The following is a 17,949-nucleotide window of genomic DNA, read 5'->3' as shown; positions in this document are numbered from 1 at the left end:
TTTCATTAGTAAGATACAAAAAATTAATAAATTTATTTAATTCAGATAAGATATTATTAAGAATAAAAATTTCAAATACAATCCAAAATTATATATTTTAGATGAAGTATTAAGAATAATAATTTAATTTGCACATGCGCAGTTAATGCATTCCATTTTCTGCTTCACTTTCGCCGTTTCTTGGGACGCTGTTTAATCTTTCTCACATAGAAACGGTAAGTTTACAAGGTCTTTTTTAATATTATTCGATTTGTATAGTTGTACAATAATATCATTAATGTAAAACAATTGGTTTTCGTTTAAAATTATATAGTTTGCTAAATATAAATAGATTAGATTTGAAGTTTGCCAGATCCGTCTATCCAATACATACAGCCAAGTACAGTCCCATTCGTTTATTTTGGTGTGTGGCGTATGACTGATAACTTTGCAATTGAAAAGGCAAATAGAACTACAATAGGTCTATTTGTAACTTGAACCCAAGCTAGATCTGAAAGAAATATATATCATTGTTATTTATTGATTGTGTCCCTTGTGGTCCCTTGCTGAAAAATTGTAACCTACCCGCTGCATTTGATTATATGGCAGTGAGTCCAAACTTTGCGCGTGTCCTAGAGGCTAGACCAAAAGCTTCAGTCTCTGTATTTTGGTTGTTCCGCTGAACTGCGTTGGCTCCACTCACCATACATAGACTGAAAAGCTGCGGGGTCCGTGGCTACAGACAACGTATAGTGAACTAGCGTTTTATAGATCGCGATTTAAAACTGTTTTTTGAGTGAAAATTATGACGTACATTAACAAGGAAATACAAACAATTTAAGTAATTGCATACCTTGGACCGGAGATATAAAAAAAAATCCACTGGATGATTGAGAAATCTGTCATCTAAGCCATTTTCTCCTGACCTGACGGTTTATCTTACAAGTTGCCATCTTGAATGACGTCATTATCGCTAATGTCTCGATATATCGCGATTATAACTATTATCGTTTGTCTTCGTGAGTGTATCATATCGTATTATTGCCTTGCTGGTGGAATGCAATATCGATATCACATTCGTACATTGTTGACGCCCTCTCCGTTCGTTTGTAAATATTTCATAGTTTGGCTGCCATTTCGACCTGTTTTCCTGGGTCGTACTCAACTAAACATCGGTAAAGTATCATTTTCATGCATTTTCATCTATATCGTTTAAATAATCTGAAAATATAAGAATAAAATATTTCGTATATTTAGTTTTCACATCCTTAGATTGTAACTTCGATGTGAAATATTACACCAAAGTTTGGACTCTGGTCGGACAAAGGTGCTGGTGTTATAACGAATGGGAGCCCACACGGACACTTTACCGTCGGTAAATGGGGATTACAGTAAAATGTCAGAAATTGTTGAATAAATCCCCAGAAACGACGGTTATTCCTGTCTACGCGTGTCCATACTTCGCGGACGGTCATTATCTAAAAAACTAGCCAATATCCTTAAAATCTGGCATCATCAACGTGAAAAGCAACCTAAAATTACCCTTTGGTGAAAGTTTCTTTAGGATGAGTTCAGTATTTATGAAAATATTGGCAAAAGATCGGCAAATTTGTCACCGCTAGCGCCCGTTTTGAACTAATCAACAAGCATCACGATATCACCATTTTGCAAGCAGAAATCATCAAAAATGTGAGTTAAATGTGGTACTAACCGATTCTATAGCATTTTGCCATCAATCTGATATAAATACTTCACTTTTTGAGCTTGAGTTTTTGTTTAAATCTCCACAAAAGCTTTGGTGCGCGAAGTTAGGTCACACTTTTTCTGAACGGTTTTCCAGCACAGCGCACATTCGCTGATCGGAATAGAATTTTGAGATCGCGATACCGGCGAGCCCCTTGACCTACTTTACATTTTCGTCCATGATTTTATAGTTAACGATATTGCCGTCAATGTGGTAACTATTTCTTTGATTGGTTTTGCATGAATTATGAATATTTTGTTAAAAAAAATAAGCCTGATGATTATTTTTGAAAAGTGCGTGAAGTTTGGACACCCCATCATACTACCTTCCCTTGGGCAATGTTTGTGCAGGCTCCACTCCACTACCGCTACACTATGCTTCACCTACCCGAACTTCAGGACGGTGAACTTGATCGGATATTCTGAGTGACAAAGGTGGGATCAAAAAGTGGTTTATTGTAAAAATTGAAAAAAAATACGAGAAAGAAAAAAAGCTTCATTTCTTACTCTTCACCTGTATATATTTCACTCCGTGTCCATCCTCAGGCTCTGGTTATCCTCAAAATTGGTGATTTTGGGCCAGTATCTTCACCTCACACGTATTATTCACGGCCGATTTCAAAACATCACATGCGATCGATCACACTTTATATAAATCGTTTTTTTCCTTATCGGTTATGTTTTTCATTTGTTTTTTTTTACTTTTTGAGATATGAGGGTTTAAGAGCCCACCAACAATATGGTAACATGCACTCAAAACAAAGAAACGTTGCAGATATTTATGTGATTGATGAATTAGCTGTTTTATTTTTTTTCTAAACAGATATCAAGAGCAGCCAACGAGAATCAGGATAGCAGGAGATAAATACTGGTATAAAGAGAAGAAGGGAATGCAGTCATGAGGCTAAAGACTTCACTTCCAAAAGAACCTAAGCATATCCTTTGTTATAAAACATGACATGATTACTATGCACTGGATAATTAATTTTTAGTAGGAACAATCCATCTGAAACATAGATAGAAAATTAAAATGTGAAATTAGATGAAGTAAAAAAGAAATACAAACACATTTTGTTATATTCTTTGTTTTCATATTTCTGTCATACTTTACCCTGTACATGTATATTAACATTATAGAAATACTCAGCATTGTATTACCAGTACTATCTTTGAACGGCTAAGATTGTAATGAGTGTTCTAATTTTTTTTAAGTTTTGATTAATGGTAGTTTTTGTCTGCGAGTGAATTAAAATTTCTCATTTGCCAAAATTATACCCTACACAAGTTTTTTGGTTAGAGATTGATTCTGATCTTTCCTTTTTAAAACTCATCTTTCCTATTCAAATCTCAGATCTGATTCTACAATTAAATGGATCATCACAGTTTATATTACAATGATACCCCCTTCAATTGCTGTATCACAGTCTCAAAAGGATAAGGTATCAATTTTTTTAATTTCAGCGCTATTGAATGAGTCACCCTTAATTCTTAATAACCATGTGGTCATATTCCATATCTAGGTAGAAATAAATATCTGAACAATTTACTCAGCTGATATTAACACTACTGTAAGATACTCTTTCATGATTAATGCAGTTGGTACATTACATGTAGATTATTCTAAACCCATTTTGATATCCAGAAAATGTGACATTGAGAAAATAAGGAAATGAAATCGAACAGTGATTTTCAAATGTTTTTCCTTGACGGCCCTGCACATTCTGAGCTGGTGAGTTGCGTTGCCTGGACAACATCCGAAGAGCTGTACTCGTGCAGTGATGACCATCAAATCTTACGCTGGAACCTCCTGTCTGATGAGACTAGCAGTCTAGCCAAACTACCCAATGATATCTATGCTACAGACATTCATTTCTTTCCCAGGGGACTGGGAGGAAAGACTAAGCAGTCCCAATCAGATGTGTTTGTGTTGACATCAACTGACGGTAAGTTGTGTTAATTTATAAGTTAAGAATAAACTCAACGTAAAAAAAATAGAAATGTTTTACATGGCTTTGCAGTCCATATTGCTCCTTACATATCTGTGATATAAGACAGGTTATTACAATGAAATGTGTCATACATCTTTTCCTTTGATTAATCTGTACACATAATATTGTGATTTTCTTCAAGACCAGAAATTCATGAGATTTTACAAACTCTGTTTACTGTTTATTCTTTTTGTACAAGAACAGTACATCAGAATGTAGATGTTTTGTGATTGTTAAATTGCAAAATTTACTAAATTATAAATGCAACAGAATATTCATTTTGAGTATATTAGTGCTTAATTCCCCCTCCATGAGAAGGAAACATCTTTTACTTTAAAATGTAATAATTTGGAAAATTGTCTAGTGATAATTCTTTTAATAATTATCTGTTAATTTAAGATACACTTTACATGAGTAATTATTTTCATAAAGGAACTAGCAGTATGTTCTAATGCTGACAAATCTCATACCATTTGTCCCACCAGGTAAATACCATTTGATATCCAAGTCTGGTAGAGTAGAGAAATCTGTAGATGCGCACAGAGGGGCTGTGCTGTCTGGGAGGTGGAGCTACGATGGTACTGCCATGGCAACAGCAGGTGAAGACGGTCAGGTCAAGATATGGTCTCGTAGTGGAATGTTGCGCTCAACTCTTGCACAAACAGGTTAGTCCGGCGACAATTGCTCCTGGCTTAAAATATGTCATCTAAGATATTAGGAAATGGTTGGGTTGCAATAGGGTATTATGTTAGGTTTAAGATAGAGTATAGTGTTAAATCAAGGGTTGAAATTGGTAATTTGGTTAGTGTGTGGAATTTACAGTGGATCAATTGTCACTGGAGCAGTGTGGATATTACAGATGTGGGCGAGAAGGAGGTTTATGCCAGATACCAATTCATCTTTTGTTGGGTATAAATTGTCCTACCAGGGGGCCATTTCATAAAGCTGTTCGTAGGTTAAGAGTGACTTTAAGAACAACTGGTGATCCTTTCTTACATGCTAAACCATCGCCTAGGGTGTATACCATTTACCAAAAGAGAGGATCACCAGTTGTTCTTAAAGTCGTTCTTACGAACAGCTTTATGAAACACCCAACAGATCTCATTTAATAATTACTGTATGAAAATAGTTTCACAACTCAAATTGGTCTATACTTGTATTGTTTAATTTGTCTCTGAATTCAACTTCATGTGGGGGAGTTGTGGTCTAGTGGTTATGACTATCGTTTTTCAATCAGAGGGACTTGAGATCGATTCCATGCCATGTCATGCTTTCCTTCCGCAAGAAATTTACCCACATTGTGCTGTACTCAACCCAGATGAGGTGAATGGGTACCCAGTATGAGGAAGTTCCTTGTGTGTCTAGGCAGCCTAGCTAAAGCTGGGTAATGATAATAGCAGGGTCTGCTTGGAGAACAGATTTTGGAACTGAAGTGGCTACCGTGTGTAAATATGCCTTTTTTATAATTATTATGTAAATGTAAAATGTTTTCAATATTTTTTCATTCATGAACAGGTTCAGCTGTATATTCAATATGCTGGTCACCTGACTCTGATCAGGTGCTAATAACCAATGGTAAACAGCTCATTATCAAGTCACTTCAGGCCAATGCTAAACCACTTCAGGTATGGTATCTTAAAAAGCTCTTTTCACTAAATTCCCAAAAGGTTGTTCACATTTGTACTTTGTTACTACATTATATGAATGTAGTTACGGTGTGGATGATATGAATATAAAAAAAAATGAAAAAGTTTATTATTAGATTTAGTTTGCTATTTTATATGGGTCAGATTCCTGACCGAACTAAAATAGTGACTGCATAATTTTCCATTTAGTATAAATTAAAAAACAATTTCTCATTCACGAAACAGGCTAAAAATTTCATGATATACCATTTTTTTAATAGTATTGGTATGATATGATATGCGATCACTGAATTTGTAAGATTTGTATTCGAATTGTTGTTTTTCTAAAAAAATGAAACCATTGCTTGTACATTGTACAACAAAACAATGATTATGTGAATAAAAGAGATTTATATTTGATTTCCTTGAATTCTACATTTGTATTTCTTATCTATATAAAATCTCTTTGTTTTTCTACCAGTGGAAAGCCCATGATGGTGTCATCCTAAAGGTTGATTGGAATCCAGTTAATAACCTTATCCTGTCCGGTGGTGAAGACTGCAAGTATCGTGTCTGGGATTCCTACGGTCGTCAGCTCTATAGCTCCCATGCTCATGACTATCCCATTGTGTCTGTAGCGTGGGCTCCAGATGGAGAGCTCTTTGCTGTCGGCTCTTTCAACACCCTGAGGTTGTGTGATAAGAGTGGGGTCAGTAGCTTTTTTAATTATACAATCGCCACCAAGCATCATAGATACAAACTGAAAATATGACTCAGAATGTCCTAATCTGAAGCACACTGCTCAATTTTAAGAAAATAGAGTTAAATGTCGTACCTTTTTTTCACATTTACCCCCCCCCCCCCTCCACACACGCTCTTTGTATGATCACAAGGTTTAGCACCACTGATGACAACACTATTAAACATTTTTTTGTTCTGTCAGAAAAAAACAAACTCTCAAGTTCTTAACTATATATCAACTTGAAATGAAGAATGGTATATTGAGAATAATTTGTGACGGAAGTAATATTTAACCTTTTTTCATCAGAGTAAGATACTGATGCAAATTTGATATAAAGAATGTAGAAAAAGTGTTAAAATTACTTACTTGTACACATAAAAAAAGTGGGGCTACATTCCTGAAGTTTCACTGAAATACTTTCTTGTTATTCTTACTCTTTGGCTGTGAGAACTTGACGACATATATGGGATTTACCCATTGGATTTGTCTTACAATTTGTGGAATTCCCTTTGGAATGAAAATCAGAAATGAGATGATATTGTGATAATTAAAAAAGAAACATTTGAAAATTATACACAGAGATGAATTATATCTACATGTATGCATTGAGTTCCTTTGTAAACATTTTGAACAAAATATAATGTCTTGTTTTATTCAATTGATTTACTGTTGCAGTGGTCTTACGCCTTGGAGAAACCCAACACTGGTAGTATCTTTCATATAGCATGGAGCGGAGATGGTACACAGGTTGCAGGGGCTTGTGGGAATGGTCATGTGATCTTCTCTCATGTTATCGAAAGGTTAGTCTCGCAAATTTCCTTTTATTAAAATTACACAGTGAAGTCATTTTAATGTGTGTTATCTGGACTGGGACCCATTTCAGAAAGAGTTACAATAAAATGCAACTCAAATATCAAATAATTCAATTTTCACCAAGTCAGAAGCTTTTTCTTCGGACGTGCATTATACCTCTTCCCACTGTCTTGCGATCCTTAAAGGTCAAGTCCACCTCAGAAAAATGCTGATTTGAATCAATAGAGAAAAATCAGACAAGCACAATGCTGAAAATTTCATCAAAATCGGATGTAAAATAAGAAAGTTTTGACATTTCAAAGTTTTGCTTATTTTCAACAAAATAGTTATATGAACGAGCCAGTTACATCCAAAAGAGAGAGTTGATGATGTCACTCACTATTTCTTTTGTTTTTTATTGTTTGAATTAAACAATATTTCAATTTTTACGAATTTGATGATTAGGACCTCCTTGCCTGAAGCACAAAATGTTAAAATAATGGAACTCCACGTGTTCAGGGAGGAATGAAACTTCATTTCATATGACAATGACGAGAAAATAAAAATATTTCAGATTTCATATAATAAAATACAAAAGAAATAGTGAGTGAGTGATGTCATCAACTCTCTCATTTGGATGTTACTGGCTCGTTCATATAGCTATTTTGTTGAAAATAAGCAAAACTTTAAAATGCCATAACTATTTTATCTTACATCCGATTTTGATGAAATTTTCAGTGATATGCTTGTTTAATTTTTCTCTTTTTATTCAAATCAAGTTTTTTGTTGGGGCGGACTTGTCCTTTAACGATACTCCCGATTGTCCTTTCATAACTTATCGCAAATATTTTTTAACTTTTCATAATTTTTGTATGATCAATACAATTGCAAATACTGATCTGATATGATCTGATTAATCACTAGGAATACTCTATGATTAAGATAGCTGTTTCAATCATGGCTAAAATCGTTACAGTGGGACTAGGTACAATGTATTAAATAGAAGTTCTTTTCGCAATGGGCCCCTGAGTTGATCCCTAGCTAGTTTTCTGAAAATATTTTCAGAGGAAAATGTCTGGGGACATGCTTGAAGAAGTAAGCTAGAGAATTTTCAAACTTCACATAATGTAAATGGATATTCTTGGTCAAAGGAATATCATTAACATGTCATAAATATCTATTCAATTATTTTACTTTCTATACAGGCGGTTGGAATGGAAGAACTTTGAGGTCGTTGTCACTTCAAATAAGTCGATCAGTGTCCGTAATGTCACAAATGATGCCAAAGAGAAGCTTGAATTCAGAGATCGTATCATCAAGACTGCCTTATCATATGAACACCTTGTGGTAGCCACTGCTTCACAGTGCTACGTTTACAGGTATGTTATTGTTAAATGAAAATTTACTTTTTTATATACATGTCATATATATGTAAAAAAAATGATTTACTTAAAAAAATCATTACAATGTAATGATTTTAGAAGATTATTTTCTGGTGACTAATGTTTTTCATTTCTTAAAAATGTATCTCATATCAGGGGCTCATTGCAGGAGGATTTGCAATCAAATGCAACTCTAAAAAAGAAACGTAACTTGATTTTTTGTTGCGATCAACTATTCAGAATCTCTTATTTTGGATCGGCGCTTGATTCTTTTGTTGCGATCAAATGTAACAGTTCCAGGAGATGTATAAGCCTGTTTTGTAGAGTATTGGATGCAATCAGGGCCCAACAATACAAAGGTTTGTGATTGATTGCAAATAATGAAAAAAATAATTCTGATTGGTTCCCAGTCACTTTTTTGAACATCAACAATTATTTTGATGGGCTATTGTCGTTTGGCAAATGATTGAAATCCTTTATGTAGCAGAGTCCTGGTAACCTGGGTTCAGAAACAAGTCAATGTGCTTCTGCTGTTTTATAGAAAGTTTACAAGAAATTTATCTTCTTGTGGTTCCCTCAGAAAGAACATAAAAGCTCTTGTTCCTCTGTTTGCCTTCTTAGCAGTCTGGTAAAACCGTCTCCGACCTTATAATAATTTTTTTTATCATTATATCTTCTCTCACCAGCACCAAGAATTGGAATACCCCAATGATATTTGATCTGAAGGAAGGCACTGTAACACTCATTGTACTAGCTGAGAAGTAAGTCAGACAATTAACTGTCAGGATGATTAATTTATCCTGTTTTGTTCATTAGTGTTTTACAAAAATCAGTCAGATATAAATAATACAACACATTTTGCAATGTCAACTTAATTACACTGATTGGAAATGTGTAAAAGAATATTCAAGTTCGACATAAGCCAACGGGAACTTCTTGCACTTAGAAGCATGTGCTTGCATTAAAGCAGAATTCTATCTGACATGAATTTGAATTTAGGTTTCATGTTTGATGTTTACCTCTTGGTGTTTGGCTGATATTTGCATCAGCGCAGCAATTGAAGTATTACTGATCTTGGGACAAGGCTCTCTTGATGATGAGCTATCAATGTTGTGATTTTTACCATGTTTGTAAACTCAGTTTGGAAGTTGAAGCTAGGGAAGGACAATCTGAATTGTGCATCCAACACCAACGCCAGTACCATCTTCAACCTTTAAATTAACCCCTGTCACAATGATTTCTATTATTTATCTTCAGGCATTTTGGAATCGTAGATGCTGCTGGACTTCATCTTTATACTTATGAGGTATGGTGAAAACTATGAGCTGTAGGGTTGCACTTAGATGGTTGTATGTACTGATACCTGATGACGTATTTCCAACATATACTCGCAAAAAAGGATATATAAAGTGATGTTGTAAATGATATAAACACACTATCTCTTTTTTTGGGGGGGGATGGCTTAAAGGTCACTAAGGTTTTTCTTAAAAATGCACTTTAGTGGGGATTACTTTTTGGGGTGATAATTCCCTTTTGGGGTTGCACAAGGTTGGCAGCTTTGCATGGGGATATAATTTCATAAAATTATCCACCTTTATGTCCATCTGACTTCTATTTTTCTCCAGTTTTACTTCACTTTATGAACTATTCAAGATATAATGTAAGAGCACTACACCTTTCATATGAAGCACAAAGCATAGACTAATCCATACAGACAGGTTCCACGTATATAGGGTGTCTGATATACATGTCATGGAATCACCCATTAGTAGTTCAAAAATCAATAAATGTCTGATATGAACAAGTTTCAGTACTCTTTAAGAAAGCAAATACACATAGGGAATGAGGGATCATGATTTCAAGCACAAAATGTAATTTGGCTGCATCCTCTCAATGTAATTTCCACAACGCTCTCAATTTTCGACCAATTACTCTCTGGCTCTTCGTTGATACAATGATTGGGATAGATCAGGATTTCAGATCATGATAGTGAAAAAGACCCTTTCAATTTATTGTAAAACATGTGCCTCATTTCTCTATTGCGTAGGGTCGACTGATCTCATCCCCCAAGTTTGCTGGGATGCGTGCAGACACATTGAGTTCATTGACATTGTCCATCTGCGCTGACACCGTAGCCATCAGGGATAAGACCGATGAGAAGTTGGTTCATCTGTTTGAAGCCAACACAGGCAAGCCACTGGAAAGCAAACCATTAGCACACAAGGTATGTCATGTAGCATTTCATAAGTAGAACATTGCAAACAATAGTACTGTGTTTGCCTCACCAGTGACTGACTAGAATACTCCCCAGGGAGTGGAGGATGTGCACAAATTGTGTGCGGGAATGACTGATTTAATCCGATGACCAGAGTAATAATATATTTGTAAAGCGCTTAGACACGTCTTTCCGATGTATTAAGCGCTATATTAAAGTGGATTGTTATTATTAGCACTTCATAATGCATTATTGATCATTGTAAATAAGGCAAATGTACCATCACTTCAGGCTTCTTCAGATAGTGCACAACAAAGCTCATCAACACATTTGTCTAAAAGTTGATGGGACGTGAGATTTCAGGGAAAATTGTCACTGGGGCAAAGAATTGTTGACTTATCCAATTCTTTTCAAATGTATTAAGCAAATATCAAAAATAAATTAGAGCAAAATGATCACTTCAGTATGAATCTGCTGCAATCATCATCTGCCACCATTCAAAAAATGATAATAGAATCATTCTGACATTGCAATCATTATGATGTCATGAGTTTTTCTTGCAAAATTGAACAGATCTTAGTATGTCTGTGTTTTTTAGCATAAGTGAGACTACATCTCACTATAAAAATGTTGCTGAACTTTTTCACATTATATCGGAAAAATGTTCAAAAATCAAATTGAGATGTGAGACTTTACGCCAATGGCATTATAAAAGTTGATTGCTCTGTTCATCATTGTGTTTGTTTTTGTTTCAGCTTGAGGTAATGGAGATAGCCCTTGACCAGCAAGGTCCAGCCGCTGACCGTCATCTGGCCATAGTGGACAAGAACAGAGATCTATATCTCGCAACTGTCCGCAACTTTGGCAAGCCAGCCAAGATCATCAAACTAGGTTTGTTTTATTCAATAGATACAACGTTTTTGTAAAATAAGATGTTTTTATGTTACTCTCATCATGACAGAGTTTCATAATGCTTTGGATGTATATAAAAAACCAAATTTGTTTCTCAGTTCTTCACAAAGAAATGAATCCAAAATATTCTTATGTTTTTGTCTCACCTGCGAAGCAGAGTGAGACTATAGGCGCCGCTTTTCCGACGGCGGCGGCGGCGTCAACATCAAATCTTAACCTGAGGTTAAGTTTTTGAAATGACGTCATAACTTATAAAGTATATGGACCTAGTTAATAAAACATGGCCATAAGGTTAATCAAGTATTACTGAACATCCTATTAGAGTTTCATGTCACATGACCAAGGTCAAAGGTCATTTAGGGTCAATGAACTTAGACCATGTTGGAGGGATCAACATCGAAATCTTAACCTGAGGTTAAGTTTTTGAAATGTCATCATAACTTAGAAAATATATGGACCTAGTTCATGAAACTTGGACATAAGGTTAATCAAGTATCGCTGAACATCCTGCACGAGTTTCACGTCACATGACCAAGGTCAAAGGTCATTTAGGGTCAATGAACTTTGGCCGAATTGCAGATATCTGTTGAATTCCCATCATAACTTTGAAATTTTATGGATCTGATTCATGAAACTTGGACATAATAGTAATCAAGCATCACTGAACATTTTGTGCAAGTTTCAGGTCTCATGATTAAGGTCAAAGGTCATTTAGGGTCAATGAACTTTGGCCGAATTGGGGGTATCTGTTGAATAACCATCATAACTTTGAAAGTTTATTGGTCTAGTTCATTAAACTTGGACATTATAGTAATCAAGTATCTCTGAACATCCTGTGCGCGTTTCAGGTCACATGACCAAGGTCAAAGGTCAATGAACTTTGGCCGAACTGGGTGTATCTGTTGAATTACCATCATAACTTTGAAAGTTTATGGATCTGATTCATGAAACTTGTACATAAGAGTAATCAAGTATCACTGAACATCCTGTGCGAGTTTCAGGTCACATGATCAAGGTCACAGGTCATGTAAGGTCAATGAACTTTGGACATGTTGGGGTTTTTTGTTGAATAACCATCATATCTCTGTAAGTTTATTGGTCTAGTTCATAAAAAGTGGACATAAGAGTAACCATGTATCGCTGAACATCTTGTGCCAGTTAGAGTAGTATTCAAAGTCAGCACTGCTGCTATATTGAACCGCGTGATGCAGGTGAGACGGCCAGAGGCATTCCACTTGTTTATGATTTTAATACAATTGTATATTTGACTTTATATATTCATGAATGATACAAGTGTTGAAGTCATCAAGGTTCAATTTTTGCCCATATTCTTAGGAACAACTTATCCCCTCAGCATTTTATACTTTTATTTTTTGCATTCATTTGTTTGATATTTTGTTATTTCTTTGTAGGTAACATGGTAACCAGCTTTGCCTGGAATGATACGACCAATGTGTTAGTGGCCCTCCAGGATGGTAAATTCACTATCTGGTATTATCCTAATGCTGTCTACGTTGATAAAGATCAGCTGCCATTCTTTGTCAAGGATGCTAGGTAAGGATGACCTCTGCAAACTCTGCCTTTCTTTTTTGTTCTATTCTATATTTGTTTTACTACACCTTGATGCAATTAATGATATTTCGAAACATACCCCCATTTATACACCTTATGCATTTGGTGTAGTAATCTCATAGCGCCCTCTCTCAGAGGCTATAGGAATATGTGTAAACAGAGTTGTCATGTATGCACCATCTGCAGATCACCAATGCACATAAGACAACGACTTCAGCCTCTAATGACGTGCAGCGCCTAGAGACGTTTTTATTAAAGGCTATATAAATTTTGCATATTTTTATCATACATACTGTAAATTAACACCTAATATTTCAGAGGAGTATCTTAATTATATCAATGTTAATTGATATATTGATATATGATATGACCCTAATTTCCTTCCATCTTTAATTTTCAGTGACTTTGGTAAGAATCCAACTATAGTAGACTTCATTGGTACCCATGTGACCATCAGGAGGGCAGATGGAGCGTTGATCGGTACCACGGTGTCCCCCTACCCCGCCATGATGCATGAACTGGTGGGAAGCAAGAGATGGGAGGATGCCGTCAGGCTTTGCAGATTTGTCAAGGTGAGATGAAGATCTAATGCTTGATTTGGTGATGACAGTGGTTGTGGTTCTAAATGGTGGTGATGATTGTTTCTGTGGTAGTTGTGGTGCCGGTCATGATGATGATGACGATGATACTTTGATGATGGTGATGGTTGTTGTGATGTCAGTGGAGTTAATGATAATGATGGTGATGATAATCATTACAAGATAATGATGAGGATGATTGTTATTATGAGATGATAAGAATGATTATGGTAAAGATGGCGGTGGTGATGATGTTGATAGTGATGGAGATAATGATGGTGGTAATGGTGATGGTAATAATGATGATGATGATGATGACATTGGAGTAAAAATACAATTAGAATGATAATGATTAGTGATGATAGAGTTAATGCTACTGCAGCATTTGCTGCTGGATAAGATGGTCATCATGATAGTGATAAAGTATTGACCTTTTTCTGAATGATTATCATATATATGCCATTGGCATATGATCCAGAATAACATTTTTTGTTTATTTTGTTATACTTTCCTTTCTACTAGGATGATGCCCTATGGAGTTGTCTTGCTACCATGGCAGCCTATGATAAAGAGCTTGGTACTGCTGAAATAGCATATGCTGCATTAGACGCTGTAAGTACAAAACAATTGTTTGATCAATTTTCTCTTTTTTGTAATTATTAGATGAAGCATATACAAATGTAATATCCTTGTGACTAATTACTCAGACTTCATCTTTTAAGCAAAATAGCAGTAGTGTATATAATTTTAATTTATGAATAATTATTATGTGTGCATCCTTCAATGCCACATCATTCTAAACCCCAGGTTTCACTTCTCCAATGTGAACTTCTGTGCTAGTCTGCAAAATGCCTTGTGTTCAGAATTGTGGCTCTAGACACTATCTCTAAAGCTGACAGGAATGAAACCATTATGTAATATTTCAATACTTGTGTGTGTACAAGATAAAGATCTAGCTTTAATACTTGGATGCAGCACTTAGCAACTATTATCGACCTTGCCAATACTGAGTGTTTGTTTGAGTGGATACCATCCAACTTTATTTCTAGTGCAATAGATGTAGAATCTAACGTTATAGTAAACACCAACTTCACTCATATGAATCTATGACCCTTCTTGACCTTTGTTAACCTCAGGTTGACAAGGTGCAGTACATCCAACACATCAAGGAGCTGCCTTTGAAGGATGTCCGCAATGCAGAGATGGCGTTGTTCTGTGGTAGCCCTCAAGATGCGGAAGGAATCCTCCTCCAGGCCAACCTCACCTTCAGAGCAATCCTCATGAACATTGAACTCTATAACTGGGATAGGTAAGAAGAATTTAGGTACCTTAGCAAAAGTGGCATCCACAGCCTTATAGCATTCAGGATTTTTCCAGATCCTGAACTTTTTTTTCCTATTCCAACATTAGAGGTTTGGAAGAGAAAAGATGTTGAATGGGAATCCCTCTACGAGACAGGTCATTAATCCCCATTTTAACAAATTTCTTACAGAGGCTGGGAATTCATCCATTGTTTGGGTTGATTAATAGATAAATTCCTGTTTTCTAAGCTTTCAAGTTCAATAACCTCTCTTGGACCATGAAATCCTTAAAAAAGGGAAAAGTCTTCAACAAAGAAGAAATTTCAAATATTGTTAAGTAATAATTTTCAGGTACATGTTATGAAAGTGTATCATGAGATTGTGCAAAATGTGATTGTTTTTCTTGTCTTTGTATGTTCAGAGCCTTGGAGTTGGCAGTCAAGTACAAGACTCATGTCGACACTGTCCTTGCATATCGCCAGCAGTTTCTTGATAGCTTTGAGAAGAAGGAAACTAGCAAGCGATTCTTGCAGTACTCTCAAGGGGTAAGTCTGTCATCTCAAACCAAGCCTGTAGGACAAGAGTTTTGTTTATGTACGCACGTAAAATGCAATGTTGGGGGTATTGCAAGAGACTTTGCAAGTTTGCAATCAGTCATAAATTTCTATTGCAACTTTGTTGTGGAAAGCTCAAATCAATATACAGCAAATGAATCCATACCTTGAATTGCATGAAGCAGCAACTAGTAGCAACTTTACAAGTTAACTGCTTGATTTATTACAAACTCTTTGGCACGAATTAGTTTATACAGATATCACTTATTTAAGCACTACAAATTGTTAAAGTATTATTTCCCTCTTTTTCTTTTGTTTTAGGTGGATGTAAACTGGGAAAACATCCAGGCCAAGATTGAGATGGAATATCAGAAAGAGAGAGGAGGAAAATAGACTTAATGAATATATTGCACAGATCCTTGGTTATCCTCAAGAGGCCTTGATTATTATAAGCTCTATTTATATCTTTATACATGAAGGTGAACATCTTGAACCAAACCTTGAAAAGCCTGTAGAATATGGCCAGCAACCCCCCCCCCCCCCTTATTTCTTTGATGAGAGGGGTAGTTTCACAAAGATTTATGTATGACTTCAATCTTTAATCACAATTAAATGTCAATGCGTATGTGATATGCAACACGCAATCTTATTGATTAATACACAGTAGTAGTCGTCCTCTTGACATGATCTGACCAATGCAGTCATGCCTTTTATACCGCATGCAACGCGGCATTTGAGTGCGACTTTAAGTCATACATAAATCTTTGTGAAACACCCCCCTGGAAATAGTGAAGGCTACATTTTGACTGCATGTTTTCAAAAATCCATCTAGTTTCATTTAATCATTAAGTGATGTAGTAGTGATTTACCTTACTGTTTAGAATAACTAGAATTTTGTGAAGAAACCAGAAGATCAATGGCTTTAGGGCCTCTGGAGGGACTTGGTGTAAGGGTGAGTAACCATTAAGAACATTGATGTGGCTTCAAAATGTGGTGCTTTAATATATCAAAGCTCTAAGGAGTCCCCCCCTGTGGAACAACCAGGGGGGGGGGGCTGTCCATAAAGCTCTTCGTAAGTGCAGAGTGATTTTAAGAACAACTGGTGATCCTTTCTTGTGGTAAATGATATTCTCCATCAAATTTCACTGGTGATTACTTAGCACGTAAGAAAGGTTCACCAGTCGTTCTTAAATTTAAATAAACTGGGCTTTTTCGACGCCTAAGAAGACTGGGGGGGGGGGCTGATTTGAAAGTAAAAAGTCTGTGAGCCACGGGGTCAAAAAAATTTGTGCGGCGGATTTATCGCGAAAAATGTCGAGGGGGGGCTGAATCAGCCCCCCCCCCAGTCTTTTTAGGGTTAACTTACAAACAGCTACATGAAACAACCACCAGAGTAAATTGGGAGTCTGAATTTGGAAGGGTGGAAGTGGAGGGGGGGTGAGCATCACAAGGATTGGTTGCGCCAACCAAATCTGATATATTACATGTACCATTGCACGGTATTTTACTTCCTGACTTACTGTTATTACTGGCACATACTGCTTTTAAAACTAAACATTTTGATGCATTACATACCGGTAATAATTAAATTCAAATTTGAATACCTCCACTACCCCCTTATACACACACACACAAAAGAAATCAATCAATCAAGTGGTTCTTTTAGAAAAAATAAAAATTTCCCCCAAAAAAGTCAGGAGTTGAAGGCTGAAAGGTCCTGATGGTAGTATCTTTTTTCCAAGTTGAGTCATGCTACTTGAATTTGTTTTAATTTTCAAAATGGTATTGAAACAAACTTGATCACCTAGTTTGTGACATATCGTCGCACGCACCACGAGCCGTCCTCTCTGCACAGATACAGTGCGCTATCGTGCCTCGCGATTTCACCACAAACCGTCCTCTCTGTTACGATGCCCACTGTGGCGTAAATATTTCACTTCAAGAAAATGTAAAGATACGGGATGAAACTTTGGAACCTGAATTTTTTAACGAAGACACTGGTAAATAATTTGCTCTCCTTGTAGGTGCACTTATTGCTGGTTTTGAAAAACCTTTTTTTTAAATGCATTTTCTGCAAAACTCAATTTTGCATTGAAGTGTGCAGAGAGGACGGTTTGTGGTGCGTGCGACAATGTTCTAATTCATGTGTGGTACTAATACAGTAGTACTCTCTTATTTTTCCTTTATTTATCTACTTCAGAAAATCTAAATCAAGTCATGTATGTGATTATACTAATACAAAGCTTCATATACATGTAATTACATTTTTATTTCTTGACTCCCAACGCAAAAGAGTATAAGGTTTGCATACTGTATTCATTCTCACAATGAAATAAATTCCATTCACTTATTAGTAGAGCTAAGAGCATAAAGTCAGATTTTTTATCTTACATATTTTGATGTATGTATATATATTTGTATTATATGTATTATATATGTGTGTATATGACAAAGAATAAATAATTACCGGTAGTCACAGCAAGATCTTCAAGAAAGATTATTTCCATATAACGTAGAGGATGATGATTTAAATGGTTGTTTTAATAGTGGTGGTAGTGAAGATAAT

The 17,949-nt window shown here is 35.8% G+C and overlaps 1 protein-coding gene across 1 annotated transcript; it reads left to right on the top strand.

Moving 5' to 3' along the window:
• Positions 1-130: 130 nt before the first annotated feature.
• On the top strand, positions 131-16,571 carry LOC121429757 (intraflagellar transport protein 80 homolog). The gene is made up of 18 exons (XM_041626960.1): positions 131-215; positions 2,546-2,657; positions 3,441-3,665; positions 4,196-4,375; positions 5,226-5,335; positions 5,817-6,044; positions 6,753-6,877; positions 8,075-8,248; positions 8,938-9,012; positions 9,509-9,557; positions 10,299-10,475; positions 11,222-11,357; positions 12,791-12,932; positions 13,351-13,522; positions 14,051-14,140; positions 14,665-14,837; positions 15,251-15,374; positions 15,705-16,571. The coding sequence occupies exons 2-18, from the start codon at positions 2,621-2,623 to the stop codon at positions 15,774-15,776; spliced, it is 2,289 nt and encodes a 762-aa protein (XP_041482894.1). The 5' UTR covers positions 131-215; positions 2,546-2,620; the 3' UTR covers positions 15,777-16,571.
• The last annotated feature ends 1,378 nt before the right edge of the window (positions 16,572-17,949 follow it).

The sequence above is a fragment of the Lytechinus variegatus genome, chromosome 16, assembly GCF_018143015.1.
Source record: "Lytechinus variegatus isolate NC3 chromosome 16, Lvar_3.0, whole genome shotgun sequence".
In the NCBI taxonomy this organism is placed as follows: Eukaryota; Metazoa; Echinodermata; class Echinoidea; order Temnopleuroida; family Toxopneustidae; genus Lytechinus; species Lytechinus variegatus.
This window is presented reverse-complemented; position numbering and strand designations above follow the sequence as displayed.